The 24,222-nt window shown below is 37.7% G+C and overlaps 1 protein-coding gene across 2 annotated transcripts in view; it reads right to left on the bottom strand.

Moving 5' to 3' along the window:
- The window catches only part of CDADC1 (cytidine and dCMP deaminase domain containing 1), a 98,613-nt gene that overhangs the window by 62,115 nt on the left and 12,276 nt on the right, over positions 1-24,222 (bottom strand). For both annotated transcript variants that reach the window (XM_090258798.1, XM_090258799.1), the window contains exon 3: positions 6,309-6,486. In XM_090258798.1, coding sequence (XP_090114924.1) covers positions 6,309-6,486 — 178 coding nt within the window. The remainder of the gene's footprint in view (positions 1-6,308; positions 6,487-24,222) is intronic.

The raw sequence follows: 24,222 nt of genomic DNA, 5'->3' as shown, positions 1-24,222 counted from the left end.
TGTTTACAATAGCTACGTGCTGGAAATAGCTTAAGTGCCCATTTGTGGATGAGTAGATTTAAAAACTGTGGTATTTACACAATGGAGTACTATGTAGCAGAAAGAAAGAAGGAACTCCTGCCATTTGCGACAACATGGATGGAACTAGAGAGAATTATGCTTAGTGAAATAAACCAGGCAAAGAAAGAAAAATACAATATGATATCACCTCATACAGGAGACTAAGGAAGAACACAAACAAAGAACTAAATTGAACAAGGAACAGAATAACAGTTATCAGGGGGGAGGGGGGAGGTAGAGAACGGGGATAAGAAAGGGAAGGGTTTAGTCAAAGAGCATGTATAAATGACTCATGGACATGGAAAACGGGGTGGGATATGTCTATGGGAGAAGGGGTGGCTGGGTGGCAGGGAGAAATGAGGAAAAGTGGGACAACTATAATTGAAAAACAATAATAAAAAACAAAAAACAAAAAAGAAAAAAAACAAAGGAGGTACCTTGGGACCTCACACAATTCTAATTGCCATCAGCTGCCCCATTGTACATTCCTAAATCTCACTGAGAGTCTGAAATCTCTTCCCTTTCAAAGGTGATTTTAGTTTTGGGAAAAAACAGAAGCTTCAGGGTGCCAAATCTGGGCTATGATGGGGCTGAGTCACCTGGATGATTTGATGTTTCACCAAAAAACACTGCGCAAGATGTAATTCATGAGTGGGCATGTTGTTGTGATGAAGCTGACAAACAAGTTGCCCATAGCTGCTGCCTTCTGAATCATCCAAATAGTTTCCGCAAAAGAATGTTCAAGCTTAACACAAAATTTGATGTCAATTCATTGCTCTACTCGTCCAGACATTTTGAACGCAATGGCCACACAGTACACAGGCTCAGTCAACAGTGTCTGCCTCCCCCACTGAATCGTACAGCGAAGTCATCATTGTCTGCCAGGTTACATCAGTGTCGTGCAAACCATTCTTGTTATATTAATAATGGCTGGGCTTTTTCTGGACAGACCTCATATACCTGTAGTTTGAATTTTTCCTCTGGGAAGCTATTCTATGAAAATATCTAAATAGAGACAAAAAAGAAAACAGGCATGGCTATATTTAGTGCAGCATCATTTAAAACAGTAAAAACATAGAAAAAATCTAAATGGACAAAATAGGGGAAGGATTAAACAAATCAGGGTCCTCCTCATGACAAAATATTATAGTTATTCAAAATGTCCACAAATAACTTATAATGTGAGGGTAGCACTGGGGAAGGGGCACAATATTCATTTTTTTAAGTCCACAAAATTAAAGACAGAATAACAAACTAGAAAGAACTTCTTAAATTAATGAGACAGAGGAAAGGTTAGTAATTTTTAACTTACAGAGCAAATTTTAATTCATTAAAAGCATATACAGGTATCAATTAATAAGAACAAGGCCTCAAGAGAGTCCAAAGATATGAACAATTTACAAAAGAGAAAACAAAACTGGATAATAAACATGAAAAAAATATTTTAATTTGTATTTAAGATTAAATGATGAGAGATGCCTTATACAGAGTTAAGCACCCAAATATTCATGAATTAATTAGTATTTTACAAAAGAGAGCCTTTTGCTAGTATGTCATGAAATTACAGCTAAGAGAGACTTTAAAATTTATTTTTAACTTTTCACTGCTTTTAGAGAGAGAAGAAGGGAGAGAGAGAGGTAGAAAGAGAAACATTGATTGGTTGCCTTCTTAATATGCCGCCCGACTGGGGATGGAACCCATAACCTGAGTGTGCACCTTCTCCCAGCTACTTCTGAATCTTAATGTGGCGTGGGCTATAAAGCAATTTGAAAGCCTCAAAGCTACTATCAGTATGTTTCCTCTGACTGCATTTCACCTACCCTCTCTTGGCGTTCTCAAAATCCATTTCCTAACCAGCAGTGATAGTCGATCTTTGATCTAAATATCCTGATTCAAGAAGAGGGGATGACTGATATTTAAACAAATACTTACATACAGTACCTGTGGCAAATGCTACCACAGAAGTTTTCCAGGTTTTCTTTCTTTTTTTTTGTCTGAGATTCAATTACACTCTTTAAAATTAATGAGGACACCAATGAAGTATGGATTGTATCTACTGATATTTACTGTATTAGAAAAGTAAAACAAAACTTTAAAACTAATAATTCACTAAAAGTAATAATGAAGAATCTATTATACATTAATATAAATAACATAGTTTAGTAAAAAATAACTATTACTTTCCAAAACAGCAATAAAAACTAGTATAGAAGAGTGACATTGTTTTAAGTTTTTACAAGTCTCTTTATTATCTGGCTCAATAGAAAACATCTGGATTCTCAAATCTGTTGCTGCTTTCAATTTGCTGCAATGGGCTGTTTTCATTGAAGTACTTGAAAAGTATCCAGCCTCACACAGACATGTAACTGAAAAAGGAATATTTTTAACAGCAATTTCAGATAGTTATGAATATTCTTCTTTGACACCACATAAAAATTTGACAAAGGATAGTATCCTAAAGGTTAGTTTCAATATAGAATCAGAAATCCTAACAAATGTTTGTAGTTATGTTAAATTCCATTATTATTACTTTTAAATTCTATTCATTAATACCATCACCAATTTCGTCCAGAAGAGTCTTTAAGGTGCTGGGAAATTATAAGTTCATGATGGTGGATACAAAGTTTCCAACATTTTAATTTTCACTTGAAGACTCATATTTTATCATTGGCAATAAATACTGTCAGTTGTTTTTCTGGAAGTGACAGGTTCACTTAATTCATTTTTGAGACAATGTCTGCTAAACAGCCAAGTGTAAATAGTTATAGTTTGTCATATCATGGTGTTTCATAAAAAAAAAAGTGGATAATTCAATTTATAACTCAAACATTTACATAGGTTTTTCATAAGACAATTTTCACACTTAGGTTTGTAGAAAAAGTGCTTTGTGTCTACCTCCCATTTTCTCATGTAGAATATTATAAAGGTATATACTCAAGGGTTGAGATTTAATAAAATTAATAATTTTTACTGTTTCATTAAAGCCATTTTTACATGAAACTTTTTTTTTAACTCCAAGTATTACGGCACAAAGAGTACAATGACTACTACTGCAGTTTGGCCATGAAGAGTACAATGATTTCTACTGCCTTGATTCTTACTAGGCAACAGTAGTTTTACTTACCACTATTTTGGTACTATTAGTATAAATGTAGTAGTATTATGAAAATAGATTTGACTTTGTGGAACATTAGGAGTCCACAGGCCACACTTTGAAAATATCTGCTATATAACTGATGTAACAATAATTATAACTTAAATAATTCACCAATAGCATGGAGTTACACTAAGTTGCTTCCCAAAATATATATAAACCTAAACTAATATAGCCATTTAATTTATATATGGGTATAAGCATTTCTATTATAGGTTCTTCCTGATTTCCCACACTTCATTATTTCTCTTGGCGGGTTTAAATATCTTTATTCAAAGATATCAAGCAGTGGTCAGTAACTTGCACTTTTCCACTTCTCTAATTCCTGGCTCTGAGGCTATTAAGAGTGCTTACAGCACAGACAACTGAGCACAAAACACAACTATCTTTTTTTTTAATCATTTTTCTCCCTTGACTCTAGACGAGATCAGTTACAAAATGTTTTGGTTCTTTGTCTTCTTTTTTATATCAATGTCAACCTCTGAATCCTATTTTATACCCTGCTTAATGCAAGTCTATTAATTATGTTCTCAACCTCTTATCTTTTCATGTTCCAATTTAATAACAAAAAATAATAATAGTAACTTTAATCAAGTTACATCCTGCTCAAAAATCTTCAATGGCTGGCTCCACGTTACCTATAATAGGATTTATAGGTCAATTAACACAAGTGATAAAGTAAATATCAAATCTATTCAGTTAATTGGGGAAAGAAGAAAAAAAATGCCATCGCCATCTTAACTATCTTCTTTACTTGTAACCGCAGAGGAAAGACTATAGAATCTAACAACTAGCATAGATACCCAACATCCTTGAAAAACTTATTGCAGGCCAGGAGGCTCTAACCACATGACCATTTCTTCTGCAAGTGGAAGCTCAAGGGCACTACCTTCAAACATGGACCTGATCATTACTCTTAAGACTCTGATGTAAATAAAAATAGGTCATTCTCAAAACAAGTTTAGGAACTCTGTTCTATAAGATAAAGCCCAAAGGTCATACAGTTTTCCAAAGTTCTCCACTAAACCCTGGCTTATCATCATAACCCACCTGCCACTATTCTCCCCAAGAATAATTATCTATTTGAAACACTGACCCTCCCCAGAACCTTGCATCTCACATATGCTGTTCCCCTGACCAGGGATGTGTTCTACTTCCTCTACTTCTGACCCATCAAAATGCAGCTTAAGCCCAAGCCTTTCATAACATGCTAACTTGTAGAGATCACTACTTCTCCTCTAATCTCTTATCACTTACAGCCCATATCACTCATTTGGTACTAGATGATGTGTTGGATTGTTATTTTTGGCCCCCAATAATTCCTTGAGGAAAAGGATTAGGTACTGTATTAGCCTTTGTTTCCCAGAAGCTCTCCCAAAGGCATAACTGATTAAATCACTGGCCTTTGGTAACTAAATTCAAACTCCAGCCCCTCTCTCCTTTCCAGAGGTCTAGGAGGTGAGACTGAAAGTTCCAATCCTCTAATCACCTGGTTGGTTCCCCTGGCAGCCAAGCCCCATCCACAGGGGTTTTCCAAAACACTTCATTAACAGAAACTCAGATGTGGTTGAAAGGGGCTTGTTATGGCCATGGCCAGGTTGCTCAGCTGTTTGTAGAATATCATTCCAATACACTGAGGTTGTGGGTTTGATTTCCGGTCAGGGCCCATACAAGATACAAGAGGCAACTAATAAATGCATAAGTAAGTGGAAAAATGAATTAATGTTTCTCTCTTTTCCCCTCTCTCGCTTTAAGAATCAATCAATCAATAAACACCTTTATCACTCTTATCACTCAGGAAATTCCAATAGATTTTAGTTGCTCTGTGAGAGAAATGAGATGAAGACCAAATCTACAATTCATATTATAAAACACAATATCACAGTACCTATGTAAAAGATACAATATTTTTTTAAATAGCAAAATGGTCTGCATACTCTCCTGGAGGCAAAAAAAAATCATAAGCACAAAGAGGTTTAGTGATTAGCCTGGTATGACAGAGATGGATAGCTATACATTAATAATTTGTGTTCCTCGTTTCAAAATGTAAAGTATTCATTGGGAGGCAGCCGCCCAGCCAGGAATTACAGTTCCCACAATGGATATGAACAGAAGTAATGTATGTGACTTCCAGGCCAGGATTTTTCAGAGCAAGTATGCCTTCCCTACTTTCTTTCTCAATCTGGATGCAGAGGACTCAAGGCCCTTTGAGATGAAAGTTAGCGATACCACAGAAGATGCCTAGGCACATGAATCAACCACATGGAGAAAATTGTCTGATGTTCAGCAACATCTGCATTGGGATACTACAGTAGTACCCCCTTATCCACAATTTCACTTTCTGGGTTTCAGTTAACCACAGTCAACCATGGTCCACAAATATTAAATAAAAAATTCCATAAATAAATAATTCGTAAGTTTTAAATGGTGCACCATTCTAAGAAGCATAACAAAATCTCTCCCTGTCTCACTCCATTGTACCCTGGATGTAAATCATCCCTTTCTCCGGTATCTCCACACTGTATACACTGCCTATCCATTTGTCATTTAGTAATAGTCTAGGTTATCAGATCAACTGTTATAGAATCACAGTATCTACTGCAGTACTTGTGTTCAAATAACTCATATTTTAACTTAATAATGGCCCCAAAGCGCAAGAGTAGTGATGCTGGCAATTTGGATATGCCAAAGAGAAGTAAAGTGCTTCCTTTAGGTGAAAAGGTATATATGCAAAAGAAAAAAAAAAAACAGGGTTCAGTACTATCTATAGTTCGAGGCCTCTCCTGGGGGTCTTAGAATATATCCCCCATAGATAAAGTGGTACTACTGTACAGGGGTTATAAATGCCTGGTATGTTAAGCCACTGAAATTTTAGTGTTCTCTTATAACAGTAACATTAGTCTACTAATACATAAAACATCATCTAACTGGTTAGTTACAAAGACCAGAATCCATGCCTTCTAAATCTTCTTATAGTATATCAAACTGTCTTCAGATATATATTTCTAAATTACTTCTGTGGTATTTAGGCATTTGATTCCACTGATTATTCTCAAATGCTAGTAATCCCTAACAAAGCTTTATCTGCACTTACCATTTACAATCATTTTCAAACAAGCAGAACATGGTTTTCTGGAAAAATAAAGATCGCAGTTTTTCAGCCTTGACCCATGTTTTATAAGAGCAATTTTCCCAGCATGTAAATCTTCACTCGAACAGTGAAGATCAATAATTTTCATGTTTTTCACCACCACAAGACCAGTTTTCTTCACCTACATTAAGAAACAAAACAATAATTTATTAGTTATAATATCTAATGATCATATCATAGATTATACTTGATTTATTAATAAAATGAAAATTCTGTTTAGTTCTTTATCTGAACAGTTTAAACAAAAGCACATTTTCCATTAGGTCCCCTAATTTTTCTGAATGTTAATGCTGACTTTATACCAGAAATGTTCTAAATCTAGAATTTCTTAATCAATTAAGTATTTATCATTAATTCATCCTAGTGAAAAAATGAATAAATTTTGACCTAGTAAATGGCAAGAACCAAGTCGATTTGACTTTTTTTCTTATAGCATCTAGTCTAGGACTATTTAGTATTAAGCTTCTAGAGGTTAATAAAGAAAAACTTGGAAAATTGTGACTTTACACATAAATAAGTGAAGCCCAGAAAGATCACATGACTTTTTGAAAGACTCACAGATGGTAAAATGCAGAAATAAAGCATAGTAGTCTTAAATTTTAAAATATTTAAAATACTGATGAAAGTAAAGATAATTTTCAACTTCTTTCTTAAAGACAATTTTTAGTACCAGGGCAGTCTAGACTAACGTGGTTCCACTTCCACAAATATATTAATTATTTATAATAAAAAAGTTTTTAGACTTCTAGTAAAGATGGTAGCACAGGTAAACATGGCTTGCCTGCTCTCACAACCACATCAAAATTACAACTAAAATATAGAACAACCATCACTCAGAACTATCAGAAACTGAGTTGAACGGAAGTCTGAAAACTATGGCATTAAAGAAACCACATCCATCCAGACTGGTAGGAGGAGCAAAGACGTGGAACAGGATGGTCCCACAGCTATGTGTAGTGGATAAAAGTTAGGGAGGAATATTTCGGGACTGAGGAGTACTGGCCACACAGTAGGCACCCCCAGTCCAGGGTTCCAGGAAGATAAGTTCCAGTAACTTCTGGCTGTGAAAACCAACAAAGATTGAGTCAGTGGAAGAAACTGCTGGAAGAAACTGCTGGAGTATCAAGCAGTTCCTCATAAGAACACACATGCAGAGTTACTCAGACTTGCTCCCTCTGAGCTCCAGCATTGGTGTAACAGCTTAAAAGGCACCAGTGGCATAAAGGGAGGAAACTAAGTGTCTAGCATCAAGGCGAGAGCTGGGGGACAGTTTTCTCCCAGAAAGGAAGGCAGGCAGAAGCCATTGTCCCTTTTCTGAACCCTTCCACCACAGAGCTAAAGAGGTGGCAAGCTGGCGCCATATCTCAGATTCCATCAACCTGGCTAATACTGTGTGCCCTACTCTGGAGATCCCCAGAGACACTGTTTCACCCAACTTACTGGCTCACCCAAGCTACTTTTCCATATGAATGGCTGGTCTTGGTTCGTGCTTCAAAATTTCCCAAATCCTCTCAAACAAGCTACAGCCAGCCTAAGTGAACCCTCGGCCCCTATACCTCTTGCTAAGAGGCTCCAGATCCAGCACTAGCAGCTGCCAGTGTAGATTCACAGCTAGGCTTCACCTGGGAATGTCCAAGCACAGCACAAGTATCAGCCAACTCAGGTTGCTTCATAGCTCAGGCAGGGTGGCCCCAAGCAAAATACAGGTGGGGGCTGACCACCTTGGAGCACCACCACCTTGCCCCCCTGCACAGCCTATCCTCCACAGAATGGCAGAGGTTGGTGATCAGTGGTCACAGCCAGTCTTTGCAGCTAACTTGCCTGGGTAAATCCCTCCCATTGACATGCCAAAAGCAGTCAAGGCTCAACAAGAGGAGGATATATTCAGCCCACATGAAGGGCGCACCTAGAGTACCCAGCTTGGATGATAGGGAAGGCTGTGCCACTGGACCCTACAGGCCACCCACTACATTAGGCCATGCTACCAAGACACAAAGTTATAGTAACTCTAGCTAATACACAGAAACAAACACAGGGAGGCTGCCAAAACAAGGAGACAAAGAAACATGGCCCAAATGAAAGAACAGATCAAAAACTCCAAAAAAGAACTGAACAAAATGGACATAAGCAGTCTATCAGATGCAGAGTTCAAAAGACTGGTTATAAGGATACTCAAGGAACTTAGTAAGGAATTCAATAGCATAAAAAGAATCCAGTCAGAAATGAAGGATATAACACACTAATTGAAATAAATAACAATACACAGAGAAATAATAGTAGAATGGATAAAACCTAGAATTAAACCAATGATTTGGAACATAAGGAGGTAAAAAAAAACCAATCAGAACAACAAGAAGAAAAAGAATTTAAAAAATGAGGATAGTGTAAGCAGCCTCTGGGACAACTTCAAGTGTTCCAACATTCACATCATAGGGGTGCCAGAGGAGAAGTGAAAGAGCAAGAAATTGGAAATCTACTGGAAAAATAATGAAAGAAAACTTCCCTAATTTGGTGAAGGAAATAAACATACAAGTCCAGGAAGCACAGGGAGTTCCAAACAACATGGATACAAAGAGGCCTACTCCAAGACACATCATAATTAGAATGCCAAAAGTTAAAGATAAAGAGAGACTCTTAAAAGCAGCAAGAGAAAAGAACTTAGTTACCTACAGGGGAGTTCCCATAAGACTATCAGCTGATTTCTCAAAAGAAACTGCAGGCTAGAAAAGACTGGCAAGAAATAGTCAAAGTCATGGAAAGCAGGGGCCTACAGCCAAGATTGCTCTACTCAGCAAAAATATCATTTAGAATGGAAGGGCAGATAAAGAGCTTCCCAGACAAGAAAAACTAAAGGAGTCTTCATCACCAAACCATTATTATACAAAATGTTAAAGGAAGTTATTTAAGAAAATGAATATCAAAACTATGGACAATAAAATGGCAATAAATACGTATCTATCAGCAATTGAATCTAAAACACAAACTAAGCAAACAAGAAGAGAGACACAGTCATGGATATGGAGAGTGTTTTGATGGTTGCCAGATGGGAGGGGGTTATGGGAAAATGGGTGAAGATGTGAGGGGATTAAGAAGTACAAATAGGTAGTTACAGAATAGCCATGGGGATGCAACATAAGACTTGGCCTTGCTATTGCTGGTTTTGAAGATCATGGATAATGCCATGATCCAAGGCATGTGGGAAGCCTCTAGAAGCCGGAAAAAGCAAGAAAATGGATTGTCCCAGAGCTTCCAGAATGAATGAAGCATGCCAACATTCTGATTTTAGCTTAGTGAGACATATTTCAGATTTCTGACCACCAGAACTAAATATGTGCTGTTTTAAACCACCAACTTTGTAGTAATTCATTATAGCAGCAACAGGACACTATATATAGAGAAGTTCATAAGTCTCCTTTAAAAGTAAAATTTGAAGTAGCGAGTTCTGAGCTAGGAACAAACTCCTTAAGATATTACTTCAACAAATATTTATTAAATGCCTGCTATGTGGCAGCCATAGACCTAGTTGCTTAGGATGCAGACCTTACAGAGTTTATGATTTATGAACACATGTAAGTGACTATGAAGTGAGTAGTTGATCAAGGGAGAATTCAGTGAGCCCCAAAGTAGGTGGGATCTGTAATAAACTGGAGAAAGTGTGAAAGCTGGAATGGCAAACCTGGTCATGTCTCAGTCTTACAAAACAAATGCTGGATGCTAAAAAAGGAACGACATCTAAGAAGTTTACAAGAAAAGCCATGTCCTGGGAACATGTTTGAACAGAAAGTGCAAGTGACGATATTGGTAGTGGAATGGTAGGGTAGAGGTGGTGATGATTATATGAGAGATAATAACAGCCTTAACATTCATTGAGTGTTTACATGTACTAAGCCCTAAATCATCTCATTTAATCCTCACAACTTTTCAAAGGAGCTACTATTGTTCACATTTTACAAATGAGAAAATTGTGACTGAGGGAGATTAAATAACTTGACCATGTTCACAGAGTTAGTAAGTTGGTAAACCAGGACCTGAGTCTCAAATCTGTTGTCTTAAATCATTATGCTACATTGCTTCTGTTCTTGAAAAGTACAGTAAGACCTTAATAATGAAAATAAGGTAGCAGAGGACAAAATGGGAAGAGCTGGAAGAGAGGGATAATATGTAATGTATACAGAAAATGAGAGAACAATGAAGTTATTTTAATTATTATGCTAATGTAATATTCAGGTAATTTAAATACTATAACTTAACTAAAATGAAAACTATGAACCAATAGGAGAGATCATTACTTTTAAATGACAGGCATTTTCAACAGTGCTTGATTTCTAGTTCCAAACTTTTAATTGTGTTTTCACCCCAGAAGTCTCATAAACAATACTTTCTTTCCCACTCATTTATCTAGTTTTGGACTGGATACTTAAAAGTTATTAGTTTTATACTTGATATATATCTTGCCAAAAAATCCCCAAGGAAGACCCATACAGTATATATATTTGACAACACAGAAAATCACAGGTATCAGTTATATGGCAGTCCCCCTTTTACTCACAGAGGATACATTCTGAGATCCCCACTGGATGCCTGAATCCACAGATAGTACCGAAACCTATATCTACTATGTTTTTCCTGTAAATACATTCCTATAATAAAGTTCAATTTATAAATTAGACACAATAAGAGGTTAACAATAATAATAAAATAGAACAACTATAATATACTATAATATAAATTATGTAAATATGGCATTATTAATTAAATTAAGGGTTATTTGAACACAAGCACTGTGATACTGTGACAATCAATCTGATAACTGAGATGGCTATTAAATGACTAACAGGAGGGTAAAATATGCAGTGTGGATTGATATCCCAGGGAGGGTGGAACAGAACGACATGAGATCTTATCCCGCTACTTAAAACAGCATGCAATTTAAAATTTATAAATTGTTTTTTTCTGAAAATTTCCACTTAATATTTTTTAACTGTAGTTAACTGTGGGTAATTGAGATTGCAGAAAGTCAGACTATGGATAAGGTGGAGGGGTCTACTGTATATAGAAGTGGTTGTTAGTTAATAACACACTAAGGCTGGTAAAAATTACAATTTAAGTGTCTAGAATAAGGGAATAGATATAGTACATCGATACAGTAGACTGTTATACAATCATTAAAACAATAATAACAAACACATACATGTATATATATACAGTATACTAATATATATTCAATATAAAAATTAAAATGAGATCAAATCTTCATATTAAAAGGTTTCTTCAAAATTAGTCCTCAATTTCTAATGAAGGGTTCAGAACAGGCCTCTCCCATAGATGTCATTTTGGCATGTAAGTTATTTTGATCTGAAGGCAATTGAGACCCTGAGGACTCATGAGAAACTTTTACCTCACCCTTAAAGAATTTAAAATAAGAGCCTAGCCCATAATACAAGTTATCACCAGAAATATATTTTTATGACCAATCTACAGGGCAGTGAAAACTTCTAATTACTGAACATCTTCTCTTATGATGTTGAGAATGACCTTCCTCCCCTCTAAAGCCCCAAGGTGCTTTACGGAATCCTTAATTGAGAATATCATATATACCTCATTATCCCTCTGTCTCTGAAACTCTCATTTATGTGGGATTCCGATGTATATATTATTAAATTTGTTCATGTTCTCTTGTTAAGCTGTCTCATGTCTATTAAATCATTAGACCAGCTGAAAGAACACAAAAGGGCAAAGTTTTTACCTCCTTCACACTAAGAAACCCAGCTTTTCAAATGTAATTTATAGTCTTAAATTTATAAACATTTCCTTCTAATCTACCTCTTAAAGACAAATTTTATATGCAAAGAAACAAAACAAACCAAAAAACTCCAATAGCTTGAAAACCTTCTATTTACACAAAATAATATTTTGCTATCGAGAAGTAAAAAGAATAAAGAAATTCAAAACCATTAATGAAATAGTTTTCTCAAAGCCATTTACAATAATGTAGAGCCAGGATTGGGGGGTTGGATAGTGGTTGACAAATAGGAAATAAAAATGCATAACATTATTAATAATCCTTTACTACTTATAAAACATTTCACATAGGTATTGGAAAAGAAAACTATTCCAAGAGATATCATTTTATCATGAAAAGTAAATTCCCTATGTACATGCAGATCTTACACCCTTCACAAAAATTAACTCAAAATGGATCGTAGACCTAAATGTAAAATGCAAAACTATAAAAGTTCAGAAGATAACATAGAAAAAAAGGTAGATAATCTTGAGTATGACCATGACTTTTTAGATACAACACTAAGGCATGATCCATGAAAGAAATCGATGATAAGCTGGACTTCATTAAAATTAAAAACTTTACTGCAAAAGACAATGAGAAGACAATCCCAAAGACTGAGAAAAAATATTAGCAAAAGACACATCTAATGAAAAAATGTTATCCAAAATATACAAAGAACTCTTGAAGTTCAACAATAAAACAATCTGACTAAAACATAGGCTAAAGACCTTAACAGCTAACTCACTAAAGAAGATATACAGATGACAAATGAAAAGGTGCACCACATCATATGTCATCAGGGAAATGCAAATCAAAACAACATAAGATACCACCACATGACTATTAGAATGGCCAAAATCCAGAACGGTGACAACACCAAGTGCTGGGGAGGATGAAGAGCAACAGGAAGGAATTCTCATTCTTTGCTGGTGAGAATGAAAAATAGTACTTTGAAGACAGTTTGGCAGTTTCTAACAAAATCTATGATTACTTAGAAGGAACCAAGACTACTTCTGTGGATGAATGGATAAACTATAGTACATTCAGACAATGGAATCTATTCAGTGCTAAAAAGAAATGAGCTGATAAAATAAGGTATACCTTTAAAGATGGCAGCAGAGTAGGTGGAAGCTACACTAACCTCCTCCTGGGACCAAACTAGAATTACAACTAAATTGTAGAAAAATACTGAACTTCCAGTCAAGATGGAGGTATAGGTAGACACACGTTGCCTCCTTGTGCAACCACAGAAAGAATTACAACCAAATCTCAAAAACAAATAACAACCAGAACCGTCATAAAATAGACTATATGGAAGTCTGACAACCAAGGATTTAAAAAAGATACATTCATCCAGACAGGCAGGTTAGGGTCGTGAAGATGGGACAGAGAGGCACTGTGGTTTGGACAACCGGCAGCAGGAGCAGAATGGACAGTCCCACATTCATGTGTGGTGAATAAAAATTGGGAGGGAGATTTCTCCCAGAGATCCAAGGTGGTGGAGGAGTAGGACCTCCTCCCAGGACCAATCTGGAATTACAACTTAATTGTGAAGAAATCATCTGGAATAACCAACTGAACACTAGCTGGAGAGAAGTCTTATAACCACAGAGAGACAGAGAAGGCAGCTTCATCACAATGCGACTGGTAGAAAGTGCAGAGAGACGAAACGGCTGACTGAGCTCACACGAGTGCCAGCTGAAGGGACTGAGAAACGGCGCAGCAGCCGGGAGTTCCCCCTGAGAAGGCAGGGTCTAAACCCCCAGCTGGGCTTCCCAGCCTACAGCAATAGCGCAGATATTAAATAGCATCCAGCTATGAAAAGCGAAAAGCCACAGGGCTTTTTGCTAACCCGAAAGAAACAGCTGGAGACAAAGAGCTCTTAAACAGATCACGTACGAAAATATTTTGGCACCCACTTACCCTGGGCTCAAGCAGAGGGAGGGCAGAGAGGACTAAAGACACTTGGGGAGAATTTGGAGCGGTGGCTTTGAGGAGAGAACTGAGGGAGCAGCTGACTGGGTCCCAGTGCTGACTCATTCCCCATACTGCAGGCATACCATTCCCCTCCAAGTGACATCATCCTGAGGGGAAGCAAAAGCCCTGCCTGTAGGAATTAATCTGCCTCACCCTTAGTGCTTAAGCCTGATGGCTGATAACAGATTGAACAGATTAACAACTAAAGGAGACAGACAAAGGCAGTATATCTCTTGTAGTCCCCAACAGGCTGCCTAGGCCTAGACTGGTACACAATTTGATGCCACCAGGAGCAGATCCAGAAAATGCATATCAATCTAAGAAGGAGCAACAAACAAGAAGAGTCACAAAAATGGGGAGACAGAGAAACAACCCTCCATTGAAAGGAAAGGAGAAATCCCCAGAAAGAGAGCTAAATGAAATAGAGGTAAGCAAACTATCAGACATGGAATTCAAAACATGGATTAAAGAGAAGCTCAATGAGCTCAGCAAGCTCAAAGAAAACTACAAAGAACTCCAGGGAAAGTACAGGGAACTTACTGAGAATTACAACAGCATGAAAAAGGACATAGAAGCTATCAGTAAAAGCCAGGAGGATATGAAGAATACAATTTCTGAATTGAAGAACACAGTAGAAGGAATTAAAAGTAGGCTAGAGGAAGCAGAAAATCAGATCAGTGAGATGGAGGACAACGTAGAAAAAAATTCCCAAACAATGCAACAAAATGAAAAAAGACTGAAAAAGAATGAAGAGGCTCTAAGACAGCTGCAGGACAACATGAAACATAATAATATCCATATCATAGGAATACCAGAAGGAGAAGAAGAGGAGCAAGGGATAGAAAACCTGTCTGAAAGAGTAATGACAGAAAACTTCCCTAATTTGATGAGAGAAAAAGTCACTTAAGTCTAGGAAGCACAGAGGGTCCCAATGAAGATGAACCCAAAGAGGCCCACTCCAAGACACATCATAATTAAAGTGGCAATATTGAAAGACAAAGAGAGAATCCTAAAAGCAGCAAGAGAGAAACAGCTGATAACACACAGGCGACCTCCCATGAGGCTGTCATCAGATTTCTCAACAGAAACACTACAAACCAGAAGGGAATGGCAAAAAATATTCCAAGCGATGAAAAACAAAGGCCTACAACCAAGACTACTCTACCCAGCAAGGCTCTCGTTCAAAATGGAAGGTGAAATAAGGAGTTTCTCAGACAAAAGAAGTCTAAAAGAATACATCTCCACCAAACCAGCATTACAAGAGATGCTAAAGGATCTGCTTTAAGATGATGAAGAAACAAAGACAGACAGAGAGGAACACAAGTACAAAGGGGAAAAATGACAATGAGTAAGTACCTATTAATAATAACAAAAGAACGTATGCATCCCTATGTTCATAGCAGCACTATTTACAATAGCCAAGTGCTGGTGTTACGGCTACAGAGGCGAGATTGAACACTCTGAAGCGGTGTATAAAGTAAGCAAAGGATTTTTAATGATGGCCAGGAGTTGGGCAGACCCTGAGCTGGTCTCTAACATGCTCCAATCTACAATGGAGTCTAAACTCTGGGTTTTTATACTGGTGCATCTCTTTGTTTCATCTTTGGCGGGAAACAGCCTTAGGAACAGGGGGCTGGGCAGGACTGCAGGAATGTCTTGGCAGTAACAGGACACAGAAATTCGCAAGGCTATAAGGTTATCTCCGGCAGCAGCATAGCTCTTCAGCCAGGGATGAACTCCCTGTGAAGCAATTTATCTTCAAAGGGCTAGACATTCTGCAAAGCACAACCTTCACAAATGTTATAAACAAGACGCAAGCAAATGGGAGGTGATAGAGGCTGAGGTGCTTTTAGCTTGTAAATCACTAATTGCTATAACACTCCTTTTTACATTTCTTTTTCCAAGGCCTTTTAGCAAGTCCTTGCTACTTCTTCCAAAGAACATTTAAAGCCCTTATATACTTACATATTGAAATTTTTTACAGGGAATATTTGGTGCCCCTACACTGGAAACAACCTAAGTGCCCATCTGTAGATGAGTGGATCAAAAAACCGTGGTACATCTACACGATGGAGTACTATGTAGCAGAAAGAAAGAAGGAACTCCTACATTTGCAATAACATGGATGGAACCAGAGAAAATTATGCTTAGTGAGATAAGCCAGTCAATGGAAGACAAATACTGTATGATATCATCTAATACAGGAAACTATGGAACAACACAAACAAATGAGCAAAACTGAACCAGAGGCATGTAATAATCAAGGAGCAGACTAACAGTGATGGGGGGGGTGTGAGAAGGGGGATAAGAAGGAGAAGGGTCTAGTCAAAGAACATGTATAAATGACCCATGGACATGAACAAAATGGGGTGGAGATTGTGGGAGACGGGGTGGGCAGGGTGGGGGGGAGCAATGGGGAAAAAAGTGGGACAACTGTAATAGAAAAACAAACAAAAAATTTCAGTGGAATAAAAATGAAAGCAAAATAAATAAATAAATGAGCCAGCAAATCCTCCAACCCCAAAAAAATCTTTTTAAACTTGACATGTAGGTAGTGAACAAAAGGAAATGTAAAGTATGGAAATGCAATTTTAGTGAATATTAGAAGGACAAGAATTTTCCTTCCCACTGTGTATTTTTCTCCCTACCTGATCCCTTCAGAATTTGGCATTCTGAAGAAGTAAATAATGACATAAGGTTCTTTGCATAAAACTAATAATACCAGTTGTTAATAGAGGTTTTTTTACCCAGGACTTTGACTGGAATGTCATTCCTAAAGGAGACATGCTTGGACTCTGGTTGTTACCAAAAAGCCCTGAGAAATTAGGATTGACTTTCAAAGGTAATAAGGGCGCATGAAAAAAAAGGCCTGGTACCTTGGTTGATTGTGCGGTTCATGGCAATCTCTCCACGGAAGGAACGAAGGTTGCTTTCCTGAAAGATGGCCAGAAGGAACCTTAAGGCACAATGGAAAACCTGAAGGACTTGGAAAAGACAGGTGTTTACAATCAAGGCTGAGTGGCAGGTATGTGGCTCAGCTTCTGTGCCCTGAAGGGCAGACTGAAAGTCACCCTAAGGGTTCCTCGTGTAAGTTCCAGCAAAGCAGAACTAAAGATCATAAGTGATTATTTGCTGCTCTTGTTGTGTTTATGCAAATGAACAGGATAAATTAAAACTGGACTTAATCCAGTCCTGTTAATGACAAGGAGGGTAATCTTAAGGAGAAAAATCATGATTCAAGGAAAATCACAATGCTCAGTGGTAGACTATAAACTAGTGCAGCTAACTGTCTTTAAAGTTTCTTTTCATTTAAAATTTGTTTTCATTTGAATGTTAAATTAGGTCTATGACATCATCAAAGATGCTTAATTTATAGGCAAGAAGAATGTCAAATGCCTTGCAACTGGATGTTTTTCTAATAAGACAGTCTCACAGATTTAGAGACTGGTTTGTGAATTATGTTGCATATATTAACATGTGTGTTCTGTTTTTATAGAGCATAAGTCTATGATCTCATTACCCAAGTGACTGTCTGTACGTATAGGCCTCATTTAATCATGTCTGCATCACTGCCTCCTGAGACTCAATGGTTTGGCTGAACTAAGTGGTTGAGTTGGTGAAGAATGGGGTGGTCTGTGGGCTTCACTTTAAAACTGGTTTCTCTTTTCTATCCTAATGCTTGGACAGAAATGGCCCAGAGGTCTGAGGAGAGAAACCTAAAATATTCCTCTCAGCCCAAACTACATATATAGTGGGCAAAAGGGCTTTGGACAGGTGTGACATGCTTTGCACACCTTCCTCCAAAGAAGCCTTTTTATTTCCCTAATGTGGGACATTGAAAAATTAATCTCTGCCTTTTGTCATCTAGTGGTTATGGTTTTAATGATGACTTTTTACCCTGTTGCCAAATCTGTTGCCCCCAGAATACAACAAGGATGCCAGCTTGTCAAACCGAGCATGCCATTGCCCAGCGACAGCCAACTGACCCACAGTTTGCAAGTCCTTCCCATGTGGGAAGGTCACCCTGTCCTCCACACCCCAACACTTATTAGGAATTTCTAGACCCAGGGTAGGTAAGATGACGACCATGTCCAGCTTGAAGCAGCTAGAGGAACGCGAGACCTTTGCCCATTGTCCTTTATAAGATTATAAAGGGTCTTAAGTCTGAGAGGGGGGAAAAAATGACAACAAACTCACAACTATCAACAACAGAATCTAAAAAATAGACAAAAGCAAACTAAAAAAAAAAAAAATTGGGAGGGATATCCTGAGATCCCCAGGCCAACGACATAGCCCATGGTTCTAGCGCTGGGAAGATAAATCACTACCTCTGGCTATTAAAACCAGTGTTGTTTGGGGCAGCAGAAAAAACTCCTAGATTTTTGCTGCTTAAAAGGCCTACATGGTGTTAGAACATATGCAAACCCAGGGCAGCAACTGGAAGGGTGCCAACTGCATATGAGAAGTGGGTGAAGTGACTAGAAATGGGTTGAGTACTGAGCAAATAACCAAAATCCAGGCAGCAGTATTGTCCCCTCTATAAGCCCCACACCACAAACAGAGGTGAAGTGGGTCATCCCACCTTGGCAATTACCTTAGGCTCTGCCCCATACAATTTACAGGTGCCTTTGCTACATAGGCCACAGTACTAAGACAGGGAGTAAAGGCAGCTCTACCTAACACACAGAAACAAACACAGGAAGGCTGCCAAATTGAGGAGGCAAAGAAATATGACCCAAATGAAATAACAGAACATAACCCCAGAAAAAGAACTAACAAAACAGAGATAGCCAACCTCTCAGATGCAGAATTCAAAACACTGGTGTTAAGGATGCTCAGAGAACTCATAGACTATGGCAAAAGAATAGAGGAAGAAATAAAGGTTACACAAAGTGAAATAAAGAAAAATATACAGAGAACCAACAGTGAAGGGAAGGAAGCCAGGATTCAAACCAATGATTTGGATAAAAAGAAGAAATAAACATTCAACCAGAACAGAAAGAAGAAACAAAAATGCACAAAAACGAGGAGAGGCTTACAAACTTCTGGGACAACTTTAAACGTACCAACATCCAAATCATAAGAGGTACAAAAAGGTGACGAGGAAGAGCAAGAAATTGAAAACTTAGTTGAAAAAATAATGAAAGGAAACTTCCCAAATTTGGTAAAGGAAATAAGACATACAGGTCCAGGAAGCACAGAGAGTCCCGAAGAAGTTAGACACAAAGAGGACCACACCAAGACACACTGTAATTAAAATGCCAAAGTTTAAAGATAAAGAGAAAATCTTAAAAGTAGCAAGAGAAAAGAAGAGTTGCCTACAAAGGGGTACCTATAAGACTATCAGCTTATTTCTCAAAAGAAACTTGGCAGTTAAGAAGGGACTGACAAGAAGTATTTAAGGTGATGAAAAGAAAGGACCTACAACTAAGATTACTCAATCCAGCAAAGCTATCATTTAGAATAGAAGGGCAGATAAAGTGCTTCTCAGACAAGGTAAAGCTAAAAGAATTCATCATCACCAAGCCATTATTACATGAAATGTTAAAAGGATTTATTTAAGAAAAAGATAATCAAAACTATGAACATTAAAATGAAAAACTCACAACTATCAACAACTGAATCTAAAAAACAAAAAACCAAAACTAAGCAAACAACCAGAACAGGAAGAGAATCATAGGTATGGAGATCATTTGGTGGGTTATCAGCTGTGAGGGGGAAGGGAGAGAATGAGGGAAATGGTGCAGGGATCAAAAAGCATAACTGATAGGAACAAAATAGATAGGGGGATGTTAAGAATAGTATAGGAAAGGGAGAAGCCAAAGAACTTATTCACATAACACATTGACATGAACTAAGTGGGGCATGCTGGAAGGAAGGTGGGTACCATACAGATGGAGGCAAAGGGAGAATAATTCAGACAACTGTAATAACAAAATCATAAAATATATGTTAAAAAAAAAGAAAGAAAGTTCATCTTGAATCAACTGCAGACAAGCTGAAGAGAAGCCTTGTAACCAAGGACTGACAGAAGAAGCCACATTGAGACTTGGAGGAAGTATGGAGGTGCAAGAGGGCTGGCTGGGTTCCCTTGGTCACCAGGTTAAGCTCTAGAAGGATATGTCAGCTGTGGGGTGGGGTTCCCCCAGAGAAATGTGGGGTCTAAACTCCAAGCTGGGGTCCCAAGCCTAGAACACCAGAACCAGTAAAGATGTCCACATAACATCCAGCAGCAGGATTTCTGTCTAACAGGGAGAGAGGCTGAAGATGCAGGCACACTCTTAAAAGGCCAACACACAAAATTCATTTGAAGTCACTTAGTTGGGCTCTGGCTGAGTGAAGATAGAGCAGAATAGAGCCAAGTGAGGAGAGTCTGTGGTTGGTGGCTCTAGGAGGAGAACTGAGGGGTCAGCTGTCAGGATCCCTGTACTAAGTTGTAACCCCATACTGCAAAATCCATTTTGGAGGGGCAGACCACTCCCTTCCATGGGGCATCAGGTTGGGAGGAAGAAAAAGCCCCACCTTTAGGTACCCCCTTCACCCCACCCTGTGAAGCTCTTTCAGTGACTAAGCCTAACAGGCTGCCTACAGGCAGAGGTGGGTCTCTGGGTGCATTGAGACTTTTGCTGACTCGCCCCAAGGTCTGGTGCTGGTAAAAGCTGGCCTTGGGGAGCAGCCTTGTCCTTTACACAGGAAACAAGGCCCAGCAAAGGGAGCCACATGCTTTAGATCACCAAGAGCTTGAAACAGGTCCAAACACAGGCAGCAAAGGCCCAGAACCAACTCGCCTAGTGGCCAACTTCAGACACAAACAGGGCAGAATCTAATAAGCTGCACAAAAAGCATATCCACAGTGAGATCTAAGCAGGCACCAAACCCTGCTGAAGCTAACTGCTTCAAGTGATCAGCACCTGCACAGTAGCTTGCACACTGTGTTGGGGCTTGAGCCTCACAGCCAGCCTAAGGGTTGAGTCCACGCATGAACGGGCCAATAGCAATCAAGACTAAATTACAACAAGAGAGCCCACATAATATGCACAAACAACACTCCTAGAGCACCCAGTTCAGGTGATCAGGGACACTGCAACATTGGGTCCCACAGGACAGGTAGTACATAAGGTCACCCTACCAACACCAGTAGTCATAGGAGATCTACCTAATACACAGAAACAAACATGAAGGGGCAGCCAAAATGGGAAGACAAAGAAACAGGCCCCAAATGAAAGAATAGGAGAATCACCCAGAAAAAAATGCTAAATGAAATGGAGGCAAGCAACTTACCAGATATAGAGTTCAAAGTAATAATAAGGATGCTCAACAGCATGAAAAAAGGACATAGAAGCCATAGAAAAAGACGAGTCAGAAGTGAAGAATGCAATGTCTGAAATGAAGAATGCATTATCTGAAATGAAGAATATACTGAACGGAATAAACAGTAGGTTAGATGAAGAAGAGGATGAATCAGCAATTTGGAAGATATGGTAGGGAGGAAAAAAGCCCAATAAGAGCAGCAAAAAGAAAAAAGCATTTTAAAAAATGAGGATAGTTTAAGGGAACTGTGGGACATGAAGTGAACCAACATCCACATCATAGGAATACCAGAAGGAAAAGAGAGAAACAAGGGATCAAGAACCTATTTGAAGAAATAATGACTGAAAATTTCCCTAACCTCATGAAAGAAAAAGACACACAGGTCCGGAATGCACTGAGAGTCCCAAATAAGATGGACCTAAAGAGGCCCACAACATGACACATCACAACCAAATCAGCAAAGGTTAAAGACAAGGAGAGAATCTTAAAAGCCACTAGAAAGAGGCAGTTAGTTATTTACAAGGGAGTTCCCATAAGACTGTTAGATGATTTCTCAACAGAAATATTTCAGGCCAGAAGGGACTGGCATGAAATATTTAAATTCATGAAAAGCAAGAACCTATAACCAAGGCTACTTTATCCAGCAAGGTTATTTACAACTGAAGGAGAAATAAGGAGTTTCCCTGAAAAGAAAAACTAAAGGAGTTTGTTACCACAAAAACCAGTATTACAAAAAAATGTTAAAGAGCTTGCTTGAAGTATAAGGAGGAGGAGCAGAAGAAACTGAGGAACATAGTTAAAAAATAAAATGACAATAAACATGTATCTATCAATAATCACTTTAAATGTAAATGGCTTGAATGTTCCAATCAAAAGTCACAGGGTGGCTGAATGAATAAGAAAACAAGACCCCATATATTGTATATACTGCCTTCAAGGAACCCACCTCAGAATGAAATATACACAAAGATTAAAAGTAAAAGAATGGAGAAAGTTATTTCATGAAAATGAAAAGTTAAAAAAAAGCTGGGGCAGCAATAGTTGAATCTGACAAGATAGATTTTAAAACAAAGGCTATAGTAAGAGACAAAGAGAGATACTACATAATGATAAAGAGAGCAATCCAACAAGAAGATATAACCCTAGTAAACATTTATTCACACAATATAGGAGCACCCAGATATTTAAAGTAAATCTAGATGGACATAAAGGGAGAGACTGACAGAAATACAGTCATAGTAGAGAATTTTAATATTCCATTGACATCAATGGATAGATCATCCAGACAGAAATTCAACAAGGAGATAGTAGCCTTAAGCAACATACTAGATCAAATGGATTTAATTGATATCTTCAGAGCATTTCACCCCAAAGCAGCAGAATATACATTCTTTTCAAGTGCACACGGAATGTTTTCTACAATAGACCACATGTTAGGACACAAAAAAAGTCTCAATAAATTTAAGAAGATTGAAATCATATCAAGCATCTTTCTGACCATATTGCTATGAAACTACAAATCAATTTAACAAGAAGAAAACTGAAAAACACATGAAGACAAGGAAGCTAAATAACATATTACTAAACAATGAATGAGTTAAAAATTAGACCAACAAAGAAATCTAAAGATACCTCTAGACAAATGAAAATGAGAACACAACAACCCAAATTCTGTGGGAAATGCACAGCATTACAATCCTATCTCAAGAAACAAGAAAAAGCTCAAATAAACAATCTAACTTACCTTGACTGATGTAGCTCAGTGGATTGGACGTCATCCCAAAAGGACACCAGTTTGACTCTCAGTCAGGGCACATGCCTGCTTTATGGGCCAGATCCCCTGTTGGGGGCGTGTGAGAGGCAACCAATTGATGTTTCTCTTGCACATCGATGTTTCTCTCCCTCTCTTTCTCCTTTCCTTCCCCTCTCTCTAATAAATAAAATCTTTAAAAAAATAAAAAATCTAACTTTACACTTAGAAGAACTTGAAAAAGAACAAGAAACAAAAACGAAAGTGAGTAGGAAGAAAATAATAAAATCAGAGCAGAAATAAACAAAATAGAGTCTAATAAAACAATACACAATGTCAATGAATCCAACAGCTGGTTCTTTGAAAAGATAAACAAGATTGACAAAACTTTAACTGGACTCATCAAGAAAAAAAAGAAGAGGACCTAAATAAGTAAAATCAGAAATGAAAGATGAGAAATAACAACTGACACCAAATAAATAGAAAGGATTGAAAGAAAATATAAAATATATGCCAACAAGTTGGAGAAGCTGGACTAACTGAATAAATTCCAATAACATACTCTTCCAAAAAATTAAATCACAGAGAATCAGAGAATATGAATAGACAGATTACACCTATGAGACTGAAGCAGTAACAACAACAACAAAAAACCTCCCAACAAACAAAAGTCCTGGACCAGATGGCTTCACAGGTGAATTTTACCAAACATTCCAAGAAGAACCTCTCTTTTTCAAACTATACCAAAAAATTCAAGAGGAGGCAAGACTCCTAAACTCATTTTAGAAGGCCAGCAATATCCTAATTCCAAAACCAGGTAAAGAAATTAAAATGAAGAAAAATTATAGGCCAATATCCCTGATGAACATAGATGCTAAAATCTTCAACAAAATATTAGCATACCACATTTAACAATACATTAAAAAGATCATACATCATGAGCAAGTGGGATTTATTCCATGGATGCTAGGTTTGGTACGATATCTGCAAATCAGTAAACATGATATACCACATAAAGAAAATGAAAGATAAAA

Source organism: Furipterus horrens, unplaced genomic scaffold, assembly GCF_987537825.1.
Source record: "Furipterus horrens unplaced genomic scaffold, mFurHor1.1.pri manual_scaffold_12, whole genome shotgun sequence".
Taxonomy (NCBI): Eukaryota; Metazoa; Chordata; class Mammalia; order Chiroptera; family Furipteridae; genus Furipterus; species Furipterus horrens.
The sequence above is the reverse complement of the archived record's forward strand: the minus strand, read 5'-3'. Positions and strand labels throughout refer to the sequence as shown.